Source organism: Stigmatopora argus, chromosome 20 (genome assembly GCF_051989625.1).
Source record: "Stigmatopora argus isolate UIUO_Sarg chromosome 20, RoL_Sarg_1.0, whole genome shotgun sequence".
In the NCBI taxonomy this organism is placed as follows: domain Eukaryota; kingdom Metazoa; phylum Chordata; class Actinopteri; order Syngnathiformes; family Syngnathidae; genus Stigmatopora; species Stigmatopora argus.
Genome location: NC_135406.1, coordinates 2,773,398 through 2,789,919, shown reverse-complemented (window position 1 = coordinate 2,789,919; position 16,522 = coordinate 2,773,398). Strand labels below are relative to the sequence as shown.

General features: G+C 46.5%; 1 protein-coding gene and 1 long non-coding RNA gene across 2 annotated transcripts; one reads left to right on the top strand and one right to left on the bottom strand.

Annotated features, from left to right (window-relative positions):
* Nucleotides 1-305: 305 nt before the first annotated feature.
* sec24d (SEC24 homolog D, COPII coat complex component) lies at nucleotides 306-5,513 on the bottom strand. The gene is made up of 21 exons (XM_077588738.1): nucleotides 5,033-5,513; nucleotides 4,785-4,881; nucleotides 4,586-4,704; nucleotides 4,306-4,524; nucleotides 4,133-4,248; nucleotides 3,957-4,068; nucleotides 3,750-3,877; nucleotides 3,475-3,613; nucleotides 3,289-3,404; nucleotides 3,109-3,233; nucleotides 2,840-3,037; nucleotides 2,660-2,753; nucleotides 2,292-2,579; nucleotides 2,135-2,231; nucleotides 1,928-2,073; nucleotides 1,725-1,863; nucleotides 1,535-1,653; nucleotides 1,291-1,470; nucleotides 1,048-1,233; nucleotides 891-980; nucleotides 306-813 (listed from the first exon to the last, which is right to left on the bottom strand). The coding sequence occupies exons 1-21, from the start codon at nucleotides 5,373-5,375 to the stop codon at nucleotides 673-675; spliced, it is 3,192 nt and encodes a 1,063-aa protein (XP_077444864.1). The 5' UTR covers nucleotides 5,376-5,513; the 3' UTR covers nucleotides 306-672.
* Nucleotides 5,514-10,106: 4,593 nt separating this feature from the next.
* On the top strand, nucleotides 10,107-14,026 carry LOC144065717 (uncharacterized). Its single transcript, XR_013297274.1, has 6 exons — nucleotides 10,107-10,175; nucleotides 10,270-10,327; nucleotides 10,766-10,806; nucleotides 10,918-10,983; nucleotides 11,405-12,576; nucleotides 13,949-14,026. It is a non-coding gene; the product is annotated as an uncharacterized LOC144065717 (long non-coding RNA).
* Nucleotides 14,027-16,522: the final 2,496 nt, after the last annotated feature.

The window sequence follows — 16,522 nt, the reverse complement described above, 5'->3', positions numbered from 1 at the left end:
AATGTCCCTTTCTAGAAACGGCTGCAAAATATTGCCTGTTCCAGCTCGTTCCTTTTATTAGTGCTCTGGTGCCCCTGGTGGCGTTAAAGTGAGGACACACCAAGGCTTTTTCCATCCAATCCCAAATCTTTTTGTAAGGCAAGTGACAATTTTGTTTCTTTAAAAGCATCCCCACAAAAAAGTAGATTAGTCTTTTAAATATAGAATATTTATTTTGAATAAGTACATTGATATGATAAAGAAAATAACACTAATATACTCTGGTAGAGGCTTCTAACAACACTTTAGAGTATTTCTTTTAGAAAAAATGGACTCAATAACCAGAGGTTTACTTTTAATAAAAACAAAAGAGGCAGCCAAATGTAATTTCCAAGGCAAAATATTTCGTGTACACATAAAAGAAGGCAGCAAAATTTAACCTCGTCGTGTGCACCGTTTTACAGCACAAATTCCCTTTTATCGGCATTTTATTGTAAATAAACTGGCACTTGCGTTATCATAACAAATAGACCGTGATGGACGTCCAATCAATGATGAGTTCTTTATAAAACAAAACAAAAAAGATGAACAGTTTCCTCGATCAGCAAAAGCCAGCCAATGAGGAAGGTAGAAAAAAAAAAGGCACTTGGCTGGATAAAATGTCACTTTTCTCCACTTCATCTTCATTTGCATTCAAGTGAGTAATTGTCTGATCTCCCGGTGAACGTAGCAAAGGAAGTCCATGTAGGAGAGGCCGCCGTGCAGTCCTTTATCCTCCGCCAGGAATTGGCGGAACTTCATCTCGCCTTTGTCCTTCTGCCTCACCACGTGAAGCTGGAAAAAAAAATGCATCCGCTTCCAAACCGGGCTAACTCGGCCACAGAAAACGTTCAATGGGAGGGGCTTACTACCTTCATGGACCGGGGCCTCCTCTCCAAAAGATCATCCACGATGGCTCGGACCTTCTTGGACAGCGGGTTGTCCAGCTCGGGAAGCGCGTCCTGGCGAGAAGAGAAATCAGTTTCAGAGAACGTGGCGGATGATTCTCGACTCTGGACGTGGACTGACCACGTCCTCTTGGAGGTGGGCGAGGGAGGGCACGTTGAAGAGCCCCTGGATCACGTCCGGCGGGCAGGCCTGCCCTAGCCACAGGAACATGGCCTGGCCGTTCTCCAGCAGGAAGACGCCGCCGTCCGTCAGACGTTCCTCGGAGCAGCGCACCGGGACCGTTTCCGCGCCGACGTCCAACTTGTGCTGGGAAAAGATTGCCTTGAGTCGGCCCCGCTCGGACCCGGTGGTCTCGGCACGTACCAGGGGGATGAGGCGCGGGTAGAGGAGAAGCTGGGTGTCCTCCACCCCCATGGCGGTGACGGCCAGCCTCTGGTGGGCGCGCTCGTCCGTGGCTAGCTCGGCGCTAGCCGTCAGCGGGGCGCTCTTCATCAGGCTGTTTACGTAGACCGGGAACACCTTCATGGCGTCTGGCAGGATCAGCTGAAAGACCGGGTCGCCCGCCGTCACAAGACGGAGAAGATCCCGACGGTCGTGGACGGCGTACCTGGCTGGCGACCGAGGCGCTGGCGCAGTTTTTCCTGTAGCATGCTAGCATGTGCGCCGTCTGCCCGACTAGGATGTCCCTCACGTTCTTCAGGGGTTGGTTGAGGATGGCTCGGTAGGCTGCGCGAACGTTGCGCAGGTTCAGAAGAGGAAGGCGGTGGCGCCCGTTGGTCGACGGCGCGACCGCTCACCCGATTTGGCGAAGAAATTAACCAGGGAGTCGGTCTCGCAACTCTTGTACAGCTCGGACAGCTGCGAGCTGCAATTCAGGCCGAGGTTGAGGATGCGCAGGCGCCGTTGTCCGCCGACCGTGGTGTACAGCAGGGCGCACTGCGGAAAGGTCGACGGACGGGTGAGTCTGGCGGTGGTCGGAAACGGCGGGCCGGGGGCGCACCTGGATGAACGCGCCCGTCTCCTCGCTCAGGGCGTCGTCGTGCTTGAACTCCACCGTCACGGCTTTGTCGCAGTCCACCGCCGCCATCTCCACGTCGGTGGTGTTGTTCACGTGGATGGCGCCGAAGAAGTCGGTGGCTCTGAAACCTGAAGACGCGTCCCCGTGTCAGGTACCCGCATCTCGCCGTTGCGCCACGGCCAATCTCACCCGTGCTGGTGCGAACGCGCATGATGGCGTCGAAGCCGATGTTCTTCCTGACTTGTTTCCTCAGATCTTGCAGGAAATGCTGGCCGTCCGTCTCCGCCTACGACACGGCGTCCGATGCAAAAGAGCCTGGTTGGCGGTGGCGCGGCGGGAAACTCACCTGGAAGTTGTCGTACTTGAAGACGGAGCCTCCGGTGCGGGACGGCACCTCGCCCATCGTGGCCACGTCCGCGTACTGGTTGGGGAAGAGGAAGAGGTCCACGGCGCAGCCTTGAGCCACGCAGTCCTTGGCCAGCTGCTCGTACGGGCCTTTGAGGGGCTGGAATAGGGTCTTCTCTTTGTCCGTGTTCACCAGTTTTTTGTCGTCCCTGTTCTTCAGCTTGCCCGGAGCTTCCGCCATGGGCATGGACGAGTGGAAGATGAAGAGCCTGCCGCTGCGCTCCGCTTCCTGGCGGGGGCAACAGTGGTTCGATAGCTAAGCCTGGCACTCGGCGGCGTCGGACCCGGCCGGCGGGGATCCAGACCGACCTTGAGGGCCTCCAAGCCAGCTTGGATGACCGGAGCAAAGACCGTCTGGCTCTGGCAGGTACCCCCGAACATGTCGGGAATCTGCGTCAAGAGGCTGTGGGTGGCGCCAAACGACGCATGAGGTGGAGCTTTCCAGCTTTTGGATTGGCCGGCCCCGCCGGACTGAAGCGCCGCACTTACTTGCAGACCAGCGCCCTGGACTCCTGGAAGTCCACCAAGAAGCCGTCCGGAAGCGGCATGTACATTTCGGCCACGTCGGACACCACCATCATCTGCGGCTGCGACAGCGAACTCTTGACGTTGTAGAAGTGGAGCGTCTTGTCGTAGGTGGCGAAGCCCACCCTGACGGCCGAGCCGGCGGCGGCGCCGCCCTCCTCCCTGGCGAGCGGGGCGTTCCCGTCGGTGTCACGTGGCGGCGGCCGAGACAGTCGCGGAGACGCGGAACTCACCGCGGCAGTTCGTCCAGGAGCGTCTTGAGCTTCTCGCAGATGAGCGCCACCAGTCCGCTCTTGATGTTGTTGTAAGACACGTCGATCATGAAGATGTAGGCTGGCGGATTGGGGAGCTGGTTCTTCTGTGGAGGATACGTGTGACGATGCGTCGGCGCCTATGACTGGCGTGGGAAATACCTTGCAGTAGTCCAGCGTGGCCACCATTTCGTAGGAACCCAGCGAGAGCTCGGCTCGCTCGTAGAAGTCCACCCGTCGGCCCGTGTGGTCCAGATGTTGGAAGTAGAAGGCGGGCACTGAGGAGAGTCGCCAAAGCGTGAAGGTACGAACGGAGCGGTAGAATGGACGTCATCCTTCCAAAGGCACCTTCGTTGACGCAGTTGCAGAAGGCGCACTGGTAGCGGCGCCCGCCCTCCGTGAACTGCATGTACGGACACATGTAGGCCTTGCAGCGGTTGCAACGGATGGGACCGCTTTCGCCGTGCTCCACCAAGGGCAACGGGGCCTGCCGAGGAAAGACCGCATTGGCCGGAGGACCGCGCAAAGACTGCCGGAGAGCCGAAAGGAGGTAGGTCCAGAAGAAAAGAACTAGTGTCCTCCAGACAAAGTTGAATAATCTGTTATTTTTTTGTGCTACCGACCTCGTTCTCGGCCAGACGGGCGAACGGTTTGACGATGCACGCCAGTGGCACCCGGCACTGTTTTGCCAGGTCGGCGCTACACGGGAGCGAGTAGGTGGTGCAGCGGATGAACCTGGGACTGGCGTGACCTGGAGTGGATCCAAGATGGAGTCAGGTCAGGAACGGGACGGAGACCTTTCCACCACCGGAGAAAAGGCCAGATCGTACCTTGGTCTTGGACCGTGAACTCGGTGGTGACCAGAGGTGGAACCTGTCCTCTGATGTTGGTGTTGAAGACTCGTCCCCCGTGTTTGGCTCGGTCGTCTTCAATCACTTGGGCCTGAAACGACGTACGACCGCTGGAGTCGCTTTATCGACGAACGCCGCGTGCGCCGATCACTCACGGTGCTGGGGATGGAGTCCAGGTCCAGCTTCTTCTGGGGCGGACCGGCTTGTGGGCCCAATCCTGCGGGGAATCCCCCTGGCTGGGGTCCCGCCATGTGGCCTCCCATAAATGGACCTTTTGGCCATTGAGTAGCGTGAAAGGTCTGAAAAAGTAGTAGGGGGGGTCACGTACCTGGTTGTTGTGGGTATCTGGGAGGCCCCGGAGCTGGCTGATGGAACCCTCCTGGGCCAGCGGGAGGGGGTGGTCCATGGAAGGGTGGGGCCATGGACATCCCGCCAGGTGGGGCCATTTGGGGCTGCATTTGGAGCAAACCGGAGGCCGGAGGTGGCGGTGCGTGGAAAGGTTGCTGCGCCACGGGACCGGTTGCGGAGGGCGGAGTCTGAACGGAGCCTGAGAGAAGAGAGGCCCACCCCCTTAGGTTCCATCCTCAAACCCGCCGACGAGGACTCACCGTAGTTGCCCAAGTTCATGCCGCTCATCTGGTGAGTAAGCTGCATGGGTGGAGGCGGGGCATGAGAGACCACGTTGTTGTAGGGGGCCTGTGGAGCCTGTCCGTAAGTAGCTGGGTACCTGAGTCCAAACAAAACAAAAACCGAATAGAGTGAACCGTGTAATAATTGTCTTTTTTATCCTCAGGGCCGCATCCACACCGTTGCGGCGGAGCTCCGTTCTGGACGTCGTTTGGATTGTACGGCCTGGACCCGGCAGGCGGAGGCATGCCAGGAGACATTGCTGCTTTTTGGACACCTGAACAGACATTGTCATGGTTCTTACTGTCTGGTTTCTCATAGAAAAGACCACAAGGACTATGATTGGATGAGGTGTAAGTCCTCTGTTAAAATTGCAGCATACTAGATGTGTCATTGTGAATTAACCCCCAAAACAAGAAGTTGCTGACCTGCGGGAGGCGCTGCGAATGTCTGCGGTGCTGCTCCATAGTGCCCGTACCCGGGTTGCACGGGACCGGGTACGAATCCGCTTTGGTAGCCCCCCGGCTGGGCTTGAGAGAAGGGGGGTGCGGCGACGTAACCCTGCTGACTCATTTTAACGCTCTTCTCATACCAGGAACTGGTCTCGGACTGTTGGTGAGCATGCAAAGACGACGTTGAAAGTCTCCCTCCAGTAAGTGCAAATGCTGTTTCGTCAACAGGAATGACGTCGTCTACAAAATTGAACTTTGACCTAGCTCTTTGGGAGATAAAATAGGCATAAACATAAATAGTCAAGTCATTTATGACCATGTATCATAGAGTATGTGCTGTGGTAGTTAGTCTAAAAAAGTCTTTACATGTAATTATGCTAGGGATGTTGTAGCCTGTCATTTATTAACTGGTCGAGGTCTAGTAATAATATAAGTAGAGCATTTAAAGATTACGCAGGGTTTGTCATGCATGTGTACTTAATCAGGTGACCCGAGAGTGAGCGCAATTTGACCAATGCGCCCGTTATTTCATAAATGCATCCTCTTAAAAAGGCAACGCTTAAATATAATCCGAAATAATTCTGTTAAAATGTAGTTTAAAGGAACGTTTGACCTTTGTCAAAGTCCCTTTCGGTTCCACGGTTGCCACGTCAATGCGATAGAGTGCCTTCAAATGTTTCGAAATGGGAAGAAATGAGCAAAAAAGCTGTTGTTATTAGCACAATTTGGACTTTAGTGTTGCTTATTTATTGTATCTCGTTAGAGTCTTCAAGTGTTATTTTTTTTTGGCGTAAAGTTGTGTGATGAAAAGCTTGACGGACTCGAACTCGCAACGCATCCAAACTCGGCCAGGCGCGTGCACGCGCGTCGGGATCGGTGTTGCCACGCCTGTAAATGTCGTTTTGTTGGTATATTTACCTGGCGATTGGCTTTCAGGTGGCGTCGGCTGGTGGTTTCGGGAAGTGCAAAGATGAGAAGATGAGCGATCGAACGGACTGCCACGTCAAACTCCAAAAGCGCCCTTAGACTAGTGGGCGGTGGCTATGAGTGACGTAGGTGCGCGTCATAAAAATCATGAAGCAGCCTAGATGTTAAAGTGGTGGTGGTGCGGTGCGAATTGGCGGCCATATTGCGACAGCCTCACTCGTCTCTGACAAGTTAGTGATTTTCACCCCTGGAATTTTTGAATGTTACTCAGTTAAAGTCAATGGCCGCGGTGTTTTTGTGTCATTAATGTCCATTTTTTTTCTGCAGCGTGGAGTAATCAACGAGGACGCGTTGTCCATGACGTATGTCCACGGTCCGAAAGTGACATAAGCAGAAAAAGTATTAAATTAGTTGGCCGCATGTCAGCTGTCGGTCGCACTTTTCGACAGCTTGTCATCGCCATGTAAGTAACGTTTGTTTTCGTGATGTTTAGTGCTCAAAAGAGCTTTATTTTATTAACATGGCTTGCTTGTTTTCGTTGTTTCAGAACTCGCATTCGTGGCTGCAAAAAAAAAGGTAAAGTATTAATTTCCATTTATTTCTGCAGCGTCGCCAATTATGTGACGTATGTCCCCGAAAGTTATGTATTAGACCGGAAAAAGAGAATTTAAAATGTTTGGCCTGCTACTGTCAAGTGTTCACGTTCGATCTAACTTTTGCACTGGTTTTCATCGCCAAGTAATTGACATTTGTTGCATTTCATATTGCGAAGTTTAAATTGTTTTTCAGACTTTGCTTGGGTGGCTTCGTATCGTCCACTAAAGTCATTGGGAAGGTAAGAAATGCCATCATTTTCTACTGCATGTTTCTCGAAATGTCTACTTGAAATCTAAACTTCTATTGTTTTCTTTATTTATTTTGTTTTTCGCGTGTTTCTAGGCAAATTGGTTTTGGCACAGGTGTGTTAATGCCCACTGCATCTCGTTTGCTTGTCCCTGACGGAAGACTTGGAGGAGGCCATGCTGAAGAAGTTATCAAGTTAAGTGAAATGTTTCCATTGTAGGTGTAGCATGCCTTAAAAGTATTCAAATCATCAACCGCAAGGGATGAAGGGATGAAGACGAATGACTGATCTCTGACAGAGACGTACAACAATTGGGCTAGCCGTCAACGGTGGTCTATGTCCTACTCGTGTCGACCGGGAGGTTGCTAGCCTAAATTCAGAGTCGACGGGACTAGGACGTGGAGCACTGTACGCGGTGACCCCAATCGTTGGAGCCCACTGTTGGGAATGGTCCATTCGTCTTCTTCCCCTTCATTTGTTGCCGTCAAGGGTAGTGGATGATTGGAATACTTTGATGGCATTGTTGCAAAATCTACATAAGAATAATAAAGGCAAATTGAATGAGTGGAATGTTTTTTCCAGCACAAGAATTGTGAGGATTGCGAGGCAGTGACGAGAAGAGTTCCTGGAAAATAGTTTAGCACGCAGTGGTTTGTAGCCGACGCAATGTTTATCGGCACATTTGTTGAACTCTCCTGCATCTGTGTCAGTGTTTCAGAAAAATGGAGTGGCATGTGGACTTGAAGAACATTCATGGACAGTGGTGGCTTCCTCACTAAGCTGGTTCAGCACGGACGACCCTGATGAGACCCAGAGAATAAGTTATCAAGTTAAGTGAAATGCTTTCATTGTAGTTGCAATGTGCCCTAAAAGTATTCCAATCATCCATTGCCATCGACCGCAACAGATGAAGGTATGAAGACGGATGAATGATCTCTGACAGAGACGTACAACAATTGGGCTAGCCGTCAACGGTGGTCTGTGTCCTACTCGCGTTGACCGGGAGGTTGCTAGCCTAAATTCAGAGTCGACGGGACTAGGACGTGGAGGGCTGTACGCGGTGACCCCAATTGTTGGAGTCCTCTGTCGGGAATGGTCCATTCGTCTTCCCTTCGTTTGTTGCAGTCAATGGTAGTGGACGATTGGAATACTTTGATGGCATTGTTGCGACATCTACATAAAAATGCCTGGGGTAAAAAATAATAAAGACAATTTGAATGTGTGGACTTGTAGCCTAATGAATGTTTTTCCAGGACAAGAAATGTGAAGATGGCGAGGCAGTGACGAGAAGAGTTCCTGGAATATAGTTTAGCATGCAGTGGTTTGTAGCCGACGCAATGTTTATTGGCACTTTAGTTTAACCCTTCTGCATCTGTCAGTGTTTCAGAAAAATAGAGGAGTTCAACGACACACTTGGACAGTGGTGGCTTCCTCACTAAGCTGGTTCAGCATGGATGATGACTCCTGATGAGCCCCAGAGAAGACATTATCAAGTTAAGTGAAATGCTTCCATTGTAGTTGTAACATGCCCTAAAAGTATTCCAATCAACCATTGCCATTGACTGCAACAGATGAAGGGATGAAGACGGATGAATGATCTCTGACAGAGACGTACAACATATGGGCTAGCCGTCAACGGTGGTCTATGTCCGACTCTCGTCGACCGGGAGGTTGCTAGCCTAAAATCAGAGTTGACGGGACTAGGACGTGGAGGGCTGTACGCGGTGACCCCAATCGTTGGAGTCCTCTGTCGGAAATGGTCCATTCGTCTTCTTCCCCTCGTTTGTTGCAGTCAATGGCAGTGGAAGATTGGAATACTCTGATGGCATTGTTGCGAAATCTACATAAACATAATAAAGGCAATTTGAATATGAGTGGACTTGTAGCCTAATGAATGTTTTTCCAGGACAAGACTTGTGAAGATTGCGAGGCAGTGATGAGACGAGTTTCTGGAAAATAGTTTAGAAGAAGTGGTTTGTAGCCGACGCAATGTTTATCGGCACATTTGTTTAACTCTCCTGCATCTGTGTCAGTGTTTCAGAAAAATGGAGTGGCATGTGGAATTGAAGAACATTCATGGACAGTGGTGGCTTCCTCACTAAGCTGGTTCAGCATGGATGACCCTGATGAGTACCAGAGAAGAAGTTATCAAGTTAAGTGAAATGCTTCCATTTGTAGTTCTAGCATGCCCTAAAAGTATTCCAATCATCCATTGCCATCGACCGCAACAGATGAAGCGATGAAGACGGATGGATGATCTCTGACCGAGACGTACAACAATTGGGCTAGCTGTCAATGGTGGTCTATGTCCGACTCCCGTCGACCGGGAGGTTGCTAGCCTAAATTCAGAGTCGACGGGGCTTGGATGTGGAGCGCTGAACATGGCGACTCCAATTGTTGGAGCGCACTGTCGGGAATTGTCAATTCGTCTTCTTCCCCTCGTTTGTTGCAGGCGGTGTAAGATTGGAATACTCTGATGGCATTGTTGTGAAATCTACTTTAAACATGACTTGGGGAAAAATAAAGACAATTTGTATTTCAGGACAAAAACTGTGATGATCGCGAGACACCGACGAGAAGAGTTCCTGGGGAAATAGTTTAGCACGCAGTGGTTTGTAGCCGACGCCATGTTTGATGCAGTATTTGTTTAGTGCATTTGTGTCAGTGTTTCAGAAAAATGGAGTGGCGTGGCGTGTGGACTCAAAGGAAATTCTTGGACAGTGGTGGCTTGTGAGCAAAAAGCGAATGAGTTGGCTGAAATGGCATCAAAATGGGAGTTTCTGTTTGGCAATTGGGTAAGAGACGCCTGTAATGTGCATGCACACATCTTGCTCCCTCACTTAGCTTGTCCTTGACGCGAGACCTTGACGAGGCAATGCTGAAGACGTTATCAAGTTAAGTGAAATGCTTGCATTATAGTTGTAGCATGCCTTTTAAGTTTTCAAATCGTCTGTTGCCATTGACTAACAGATGAATGAATAATCCCTGATAGAGCTGTTTGACAATTGGGCTTGCCACGGCGGGTGTTCCGGGTCCGATCTCCGTCCATTCTGAATTTTGGCTAGCAACCTCCCGGTGGACAGGAGTAGGATGTGGAGCAATGTTGATGGCTTGCACTATTGTTGGATGCCTCTAAGATCATTCATTTTCGTCTTTTATGGATAAATGGCAATGGATGATTGGAATATTTTCATGGCATTGTTATGAAATGTACATAAGACTGCAAAAAAGACCATTTGAATGAGTGGACTACTGGCTAAATGTAAGTTTTTTTTTAAATTGTTTTTCCCCCCAGGACAAGAATTGTGAAGGTTGTGATAAAGTGACAAGAGGACATCTGTGGACAGGGTAAGAGTCAACCTCAATGTTGATGTAAACCAGAAGATTGTCGGTGGCAATTACAACTCTTCAATGCCGATGTTTGTCTTGCTTCCTCACTTAGTCATGATCTGTTCTTTGTGGAGGAACTGTGATCTCCAGATCAGATGTCATCAAATTAAGTACAATTGTTCTACTTTTACTAAAACATGGATAATTTAGTAGCTGAACAGTGAAAGTATTCTAATCAGGTGTTGTCATTGACTGGAAAGGATGAGGGGCAAAAGATGAATCGATAATTCCTGATAGGGTTGTCCAACAATTGAGGTCGTCATCGAGTGTTCCATGTCTGACTTGCATCCATTCTGAATTTTGGCTAGCAACCTCCCGGTGGATGCCAGTTGGATGTGGCGTGTCGTCGATGGTGTGCACTCTTGTTGGATACCTTGTTGAGAATCATTCATTTGTTTTCTTACCCTTGTCTTTTATGGCCAATGGCAATGAATGATTGAACTATTTTCATGGTGTTGTTACGGAATGTACATATGACTACAAAAAATAAAGACCATTTGAATGAGTAGACTCATGGCTAAGTGTAGTTTTGGTTCCCCCCCCCCCAGGACAAGAATTGTGAAGGTTGTGAGTAAAGCGACAAGAAGAGGTAATTTGTGGACCGGGTAAGGATCGACCTCAATGTTGACATAAACCAGAAGATTGTTGGTGGCAATTGCAACTATTTTAATGCCGATGTTTGTCTTGCTTCCTCAGTTAGTCATGATCTGGTTTTCGTGGAGGAACTGTGATCTCCAGATGAGATGTCATCAAATGAAGTACAATGGTTCTACTTTTACTAAAACACGGATTATCTAGTAGCTGAACACAGTGTGAAAGTATTTAAATCATCTGTTGTCATTGACTGGAACAGATAAGGGGAAGAAGCTGAATTGATAATTCCTGATAGGGTTGTCCAACAATTGAGGTCGTCATCGAGTGTTCCATGTCTGACTAGCATCCATTCTGAATTTTGGCTAGCAACCTCCCGGTGGATGCCGGTCGGATGTGGCGTGTTGGTGATGGTGTGCACTATTGTTGGATGTCCCTGTTGAGAATCATTCATTTGTTTTCTTACCCTTGTCTTTTATGGCCAATGGCAATGAATGATTGAAATATTTTCATGGTGTTACGAAATATAGTTGTACATGACTGCAAAATAATAATAAAACATTTTATGCAGGCTACTATTTTTCTTTTTCCCCCAGGACAAGAATTGTGAAGGTTGAGATGGCACAATGAGAAGAGTTCCTGGGAAATACTTTGACTACGCAGCAGTTTGTAGCCGACGCTATGTTTGGCAGTGCTTCTAATTAACTCTTCTGCCTCATTGTTTCAGAAACATGGAGTGGTGTGTGGACTTGAAGGAGAATCTTTAAGAGCGTTTGCTGCAGTCAATGGTAGTGGACGATTGGAATACTTTGATGGCATTGTTGTGAAATCTACTAAAAAATAATAAAGACAATTTGAATGAGTGGACTTGTAGCCTAATGAATGTTTTTCCAGGACAAGAATTGTGAAGATTGCGAGGCAGTGACGAAGAGTTCCTGGAAAATAGTTTAGCACGCAGTGGTTTGTAGCCGACGCAATGTTTATCGGCACTTTTGTTTAAGTCTCCTGCATCTGTGTCAGTGTTTCAGAAAAATTGAGGAGTTCCACGACACTTGGACAGTGGTGGCTTCCTCACTAAGCTGGTTCAGCACGGACGACCCTGATGAGCCCCAGAGAAGAAGTTATCAAGTTAAGGGAAATGCTTCCATTGTAGTTATAGCATGCCCTAAAAGTGTTCCAATAATCCATTGCCATTGACTGCAACAGTTGAAGGGATGATGACGGATGAACGATCTCTGACAGACATACAACAATGGTGTTAGCTGACAACGGTGGTCTATGTCCTACTCGTGTCGACTGGGAGGTTGCTAGCCTAAATTCAGAGTCGACAGGACTTGGACGTGGAGCGCTGAACGCGGCGACCCCAATTGTTGGAGGCCTCAGTTGGGAATTGTCCATTTGTCTTCTTCCCCTCATTTGTTACAGTCAATGGCGATGGACGATTGGAATACTCTGATGGCGTTGTTGTGAAATCTACTTTAAACATGACTTGGGGAAAAATAAAGACAATTTGTTTTTCAGGACAAAAACTGGCGATTGCGAGACAGCGACGAGAAGAGTTCCTGGGGAAATAGTTTAGCACGCAGTGGTTTGTAGCCGACGCCATGTTTGATGCAGTTTTTGTTTAGTGCATTTGTGTCAGTGTTTCAGATAAATGGAGTGGAGTGTGGACTCAAAGGACATTCATGGACATTGGCGGCTTGTGAGCAAAAAGTGAATGAGTTCGGCTGAAGTGGCATCAAAACAGGAGTTTCTGTTTGGCAATTGGGTAAGAGACTCCCTCAATGTGCATGCAAACATCTTGCTCCCTCACTTGTCCCTGACGCAAGACCTTGACGAGGCCATGCTGAAGACGTTGTCAATTTAAGTGAAATGCTTGCATTATAGTTGTAGCATGCATTTTAAGTCTTCAAATCGTCTGTTGCCATTGACTGTAATAGACGAATGAATGATCCTTGATAGAGCTGTTCAACAATTGGGCTTGCCATCGAGGGTGTTTCGGGTCCGATCTGTATCCATCCTGAATTTTGGCTAGCAACCTCCCGGTGAACACGGGTCGGATGTGGAGCATTGGCAACGGCTTGCACTATTGTTGGATGAGTCTGTTGAGAATCATTCATTTGTTTTCTCACCCTTGTGTTTAATGGCAATGAATGATTGAAATATTTGTATGGTGTTGTTATGAAATGTACTTGTACGTGTCTGCAAAAAATAAAGAAATGTTGAATATGCTAAATGAAGGCTAGATTTTTCTTTTTTCCCAGGACAAGAATTGTGAATGTTGTGATGGCATGATGAGAAAAGTTCCTGATAAATACTTGACTACTATGAAGATCCGACTAATAGTAGGCACTGTAATAATAGTAGCGAGTGGAAAATTCCAAAAATAATGTATATTAGTAGACATGAGATAATTAGTGTCTTAAACCAATTAGATGTATAGAATCAAAGCTATGATGGAATATTTATACTAAAATCATAACAAGGACAATCATTATTATTTTAATCAACAGTTTACTAGTAGCATGAAACAAAATGTTTAAATTTGACAATTAGCTACAAATCAAAGTCATAATGATCGATTACATCGGCTACTGTAAAGAACAGATAGAGTTTTACGCATTTCGGCTATAATCCGGACCGTCTCGGTCACTGGTAGCAGACGAAAATGTCATCGTCAAATGCTAATATTGTCATGCTTTAAGCATGATATGCGCAAATCATTTCCTGTTTCGTTATTTAAGCAGCTATGAGTCATAGCGCTTGGGTCCGAATACATTCACGGTCGCGTCACGACAACGCGGCGCGACCATAACACTTTTACGTGCACCCTATGCGAGTAAATATGTGCCGTGTTGCATTTGCATTTGAGAGCCATACTCTCAAATTAGAAGTCAAAATACATGAAAATGTGCAATGTTTTTTAGTCATTTTACCACTTTTAAAGTACCCAAAAGTATTGGAATTATTTTGTCAATATTGTTACGCTGTTGCGAATCAATGAATCCCAAACATTGGATGCAGGGACAGTTACAATGTTGATTTAGACTCAAAGACTTGAAATTTCTTGAAAATCAGATTGTGTTTATGTGCTATATGTGAAGAAATCTGTGCTCATTTGAGTTAATGGTCTTACCAAGGCCCATCAACAGGGACACATGGTCAAGGTGGATCGGCTGGATCGGCTGACCTTCAGGGAGATGGAGATGATCAATGAGGTGAGTATTTTTTGGACACGGTGTTGTCGTGGTGATGATTTTGCTAAGTGTTTGGTGTTTTTGCAGAGTAAGAAGTGCAGTTCCAATCTGATGTTTTAGATGGTGGAATTTCCTGGAGTCCAATCCCACGATAAGGAGTACTGCGTCGTCTACTACGAAAAGGTAAAGAAGTGACAGGTATGTGCTCGTTGGAGTTATAGTTTGGTTTCTGTGATGGATATTGTTAGAAATCAGATGAGTAAATTTAGTGTATAATTTGGAGTTGGAAGAAGAAATACAGTAATCCCTTTATTATCATGGTTAATGTTAGCTTTAGCCTAAGGGTAGTAATTAGATGTTTAGCCAACAGTTCCTGCTTTTTGCGAAACAACAACATCAATTAATGCTCGTTATTCGTTTTCAAAACTGTAAGAAAGTGGTCCAAATCAGTATAACTAGTGCTGCTTCCCCCCATCGTAAAAAAGGTCATTTTAACATAGTAGGAGTTACATTGTGTAAATAATAATTGATGTTCGAAATATTTGTAGTATAAAAAAACTAATTTTGCCCGCAGTTACAAAAAGAACAGAAACCCAACTTATGCTCCCACCCCATTTTGTATATTCTATATCTAAATTCAGTTTGTACTGTCTTTTGAGATTCAATTAGAAAATAATAGGATTTGAGGGCCCTATTTAAAAACTCTTCCTTTTTTTAACTTTATTATTGATCTTAACAAAAGTACATGTACTCTCAAACTGCCTGTTTTCACATTTTGCAACTAGCTGATTTCAAATCTGACAGTTTACATCGTAAAATGTTCCACATAAATGAAAATTAGTGAAATAGGGACAACGTAATTGGAAAAGTAAAAATTATTTAAGTGTCACATTTGTATGAAGTTGGCAAACAAAAATAGAAAGAACCACCCAAAAGTTGTTTTCCTGACAACAACATAATGTAGTGAAGCTGTAAAAGTAGAAGTTGTGATATTTGAGGAATGACTGTAGTGTATAATGTATGGTCCTAAGTTTTACTGTGACTGAATGTGAGTGTAATCTGATTGGACCTGACTGGGTCATGTGATGTGTACACTTGGCTTTTTGACTGGCTGTGGTGGCATGCCCCCAATTTGAATGGGCCATTCACAAACACGTTAGCTTAAATGTGTAAAGACAAACTAGTATAAAGTTAGGTGGTTATTCACGCTTCTGTGAATTTAAATGTTTGTTTCAATCTAAATCTGAGTATGGATAGATAATCTCTTCTGCAGGCCTGAAAATTATCCCGTACTTATCTGTAATGACTTGGCTCTTTTGCTTCCCATAATGAACAGGAGTCCGCGTCAAACCGAGTCGGGCGTAGATGGCGAGTTGAGGAATCTGCAAAATCCAGAGAGGCATGGGTCAAATCTTTAATCGGGAAGGCCTCGCCGGCAGTTAGCGGGACGTCGCCCGTCGGCATCTTGAAGGTGGTGGTCTTCCCGGAGCCGTTGATTCCCAGCAGGCCAAAACACTGTAAGAGATCATTTTAGCAAAAGTGGTTCTTTGTGAAATGGCGGTTGTGAATTAATTGTTGTTTCTACTGACAGGGAAAGATGTTCAATCCATTTGTGAGCTCTGGAGGAGAAAGAAGTTGAAGTGGGTGTGGTCAGAGCAGTGCTGATGCTAAAATAGTGAGTTATTTTTAATCATGTAATGTCCAAACCAAATAACTTGTAACTGCTATTGTGACTGTCTTTCAGAACTGGATTAGGTTTGACATGGGATCCTTTTTTCCTTGTTTCTAACTTGTGGCTGCGTCTCGTCAGACGAAGTCACAGCGAAGGTGAGAAATGCACTTCTTTTCAATAGTAATATTAGCAAATGTCTAATTATACTTGAAACGGGCATTACAAATTATTATGCTTGATTATTGTGTGTTTGTTGGTTCGATTTAATCATTGGGTGCGTCAAAGTAGTTTCTCTTCAAAGTAATTGGGATGACCTTGGATAGGAATGTTTTACTATGGTGAGCTAATTGTAAGTGATAATCAAGTGGATATTTTTGCTCCCTACAAAAGGAAACATTGCTTTAGTTTTAAAGTGTTGTATTTTGAATGTGGGTAGAAACGAGTGCCCAGAGAAAACCCATGTAGAAGTGGGTAGTCTTTGCATGTATTTGTAATGTGGTTTGAAATTGGAGTACATGGAGTAAACACATGCAGGGATGGGGCAAACATGCGTATTCTAAACAAGTGGAGACACCTAGTTTTGAACCCAGGTTGTCAAATCTCTGTAGGTCTTTGATGTCAATGTGTAAGAATCTATTTGTCTTTTCTTACCTAGGCACGCACGACAAGTTCCTTGTAGATGTTCTCCATGATCTTCAGACGACACACTGTCATTGGTGGTGGTGAGTTGAGTCATTAAAAGTAAAAGTAGGGTGATTGATAATGGCTGGTAGTGCAATGATGAAATGTTCTTATCTTGTTGTAGGTCAAGTAGTTTGATGGTGTCGTTTCCCGGAGCAAGAATC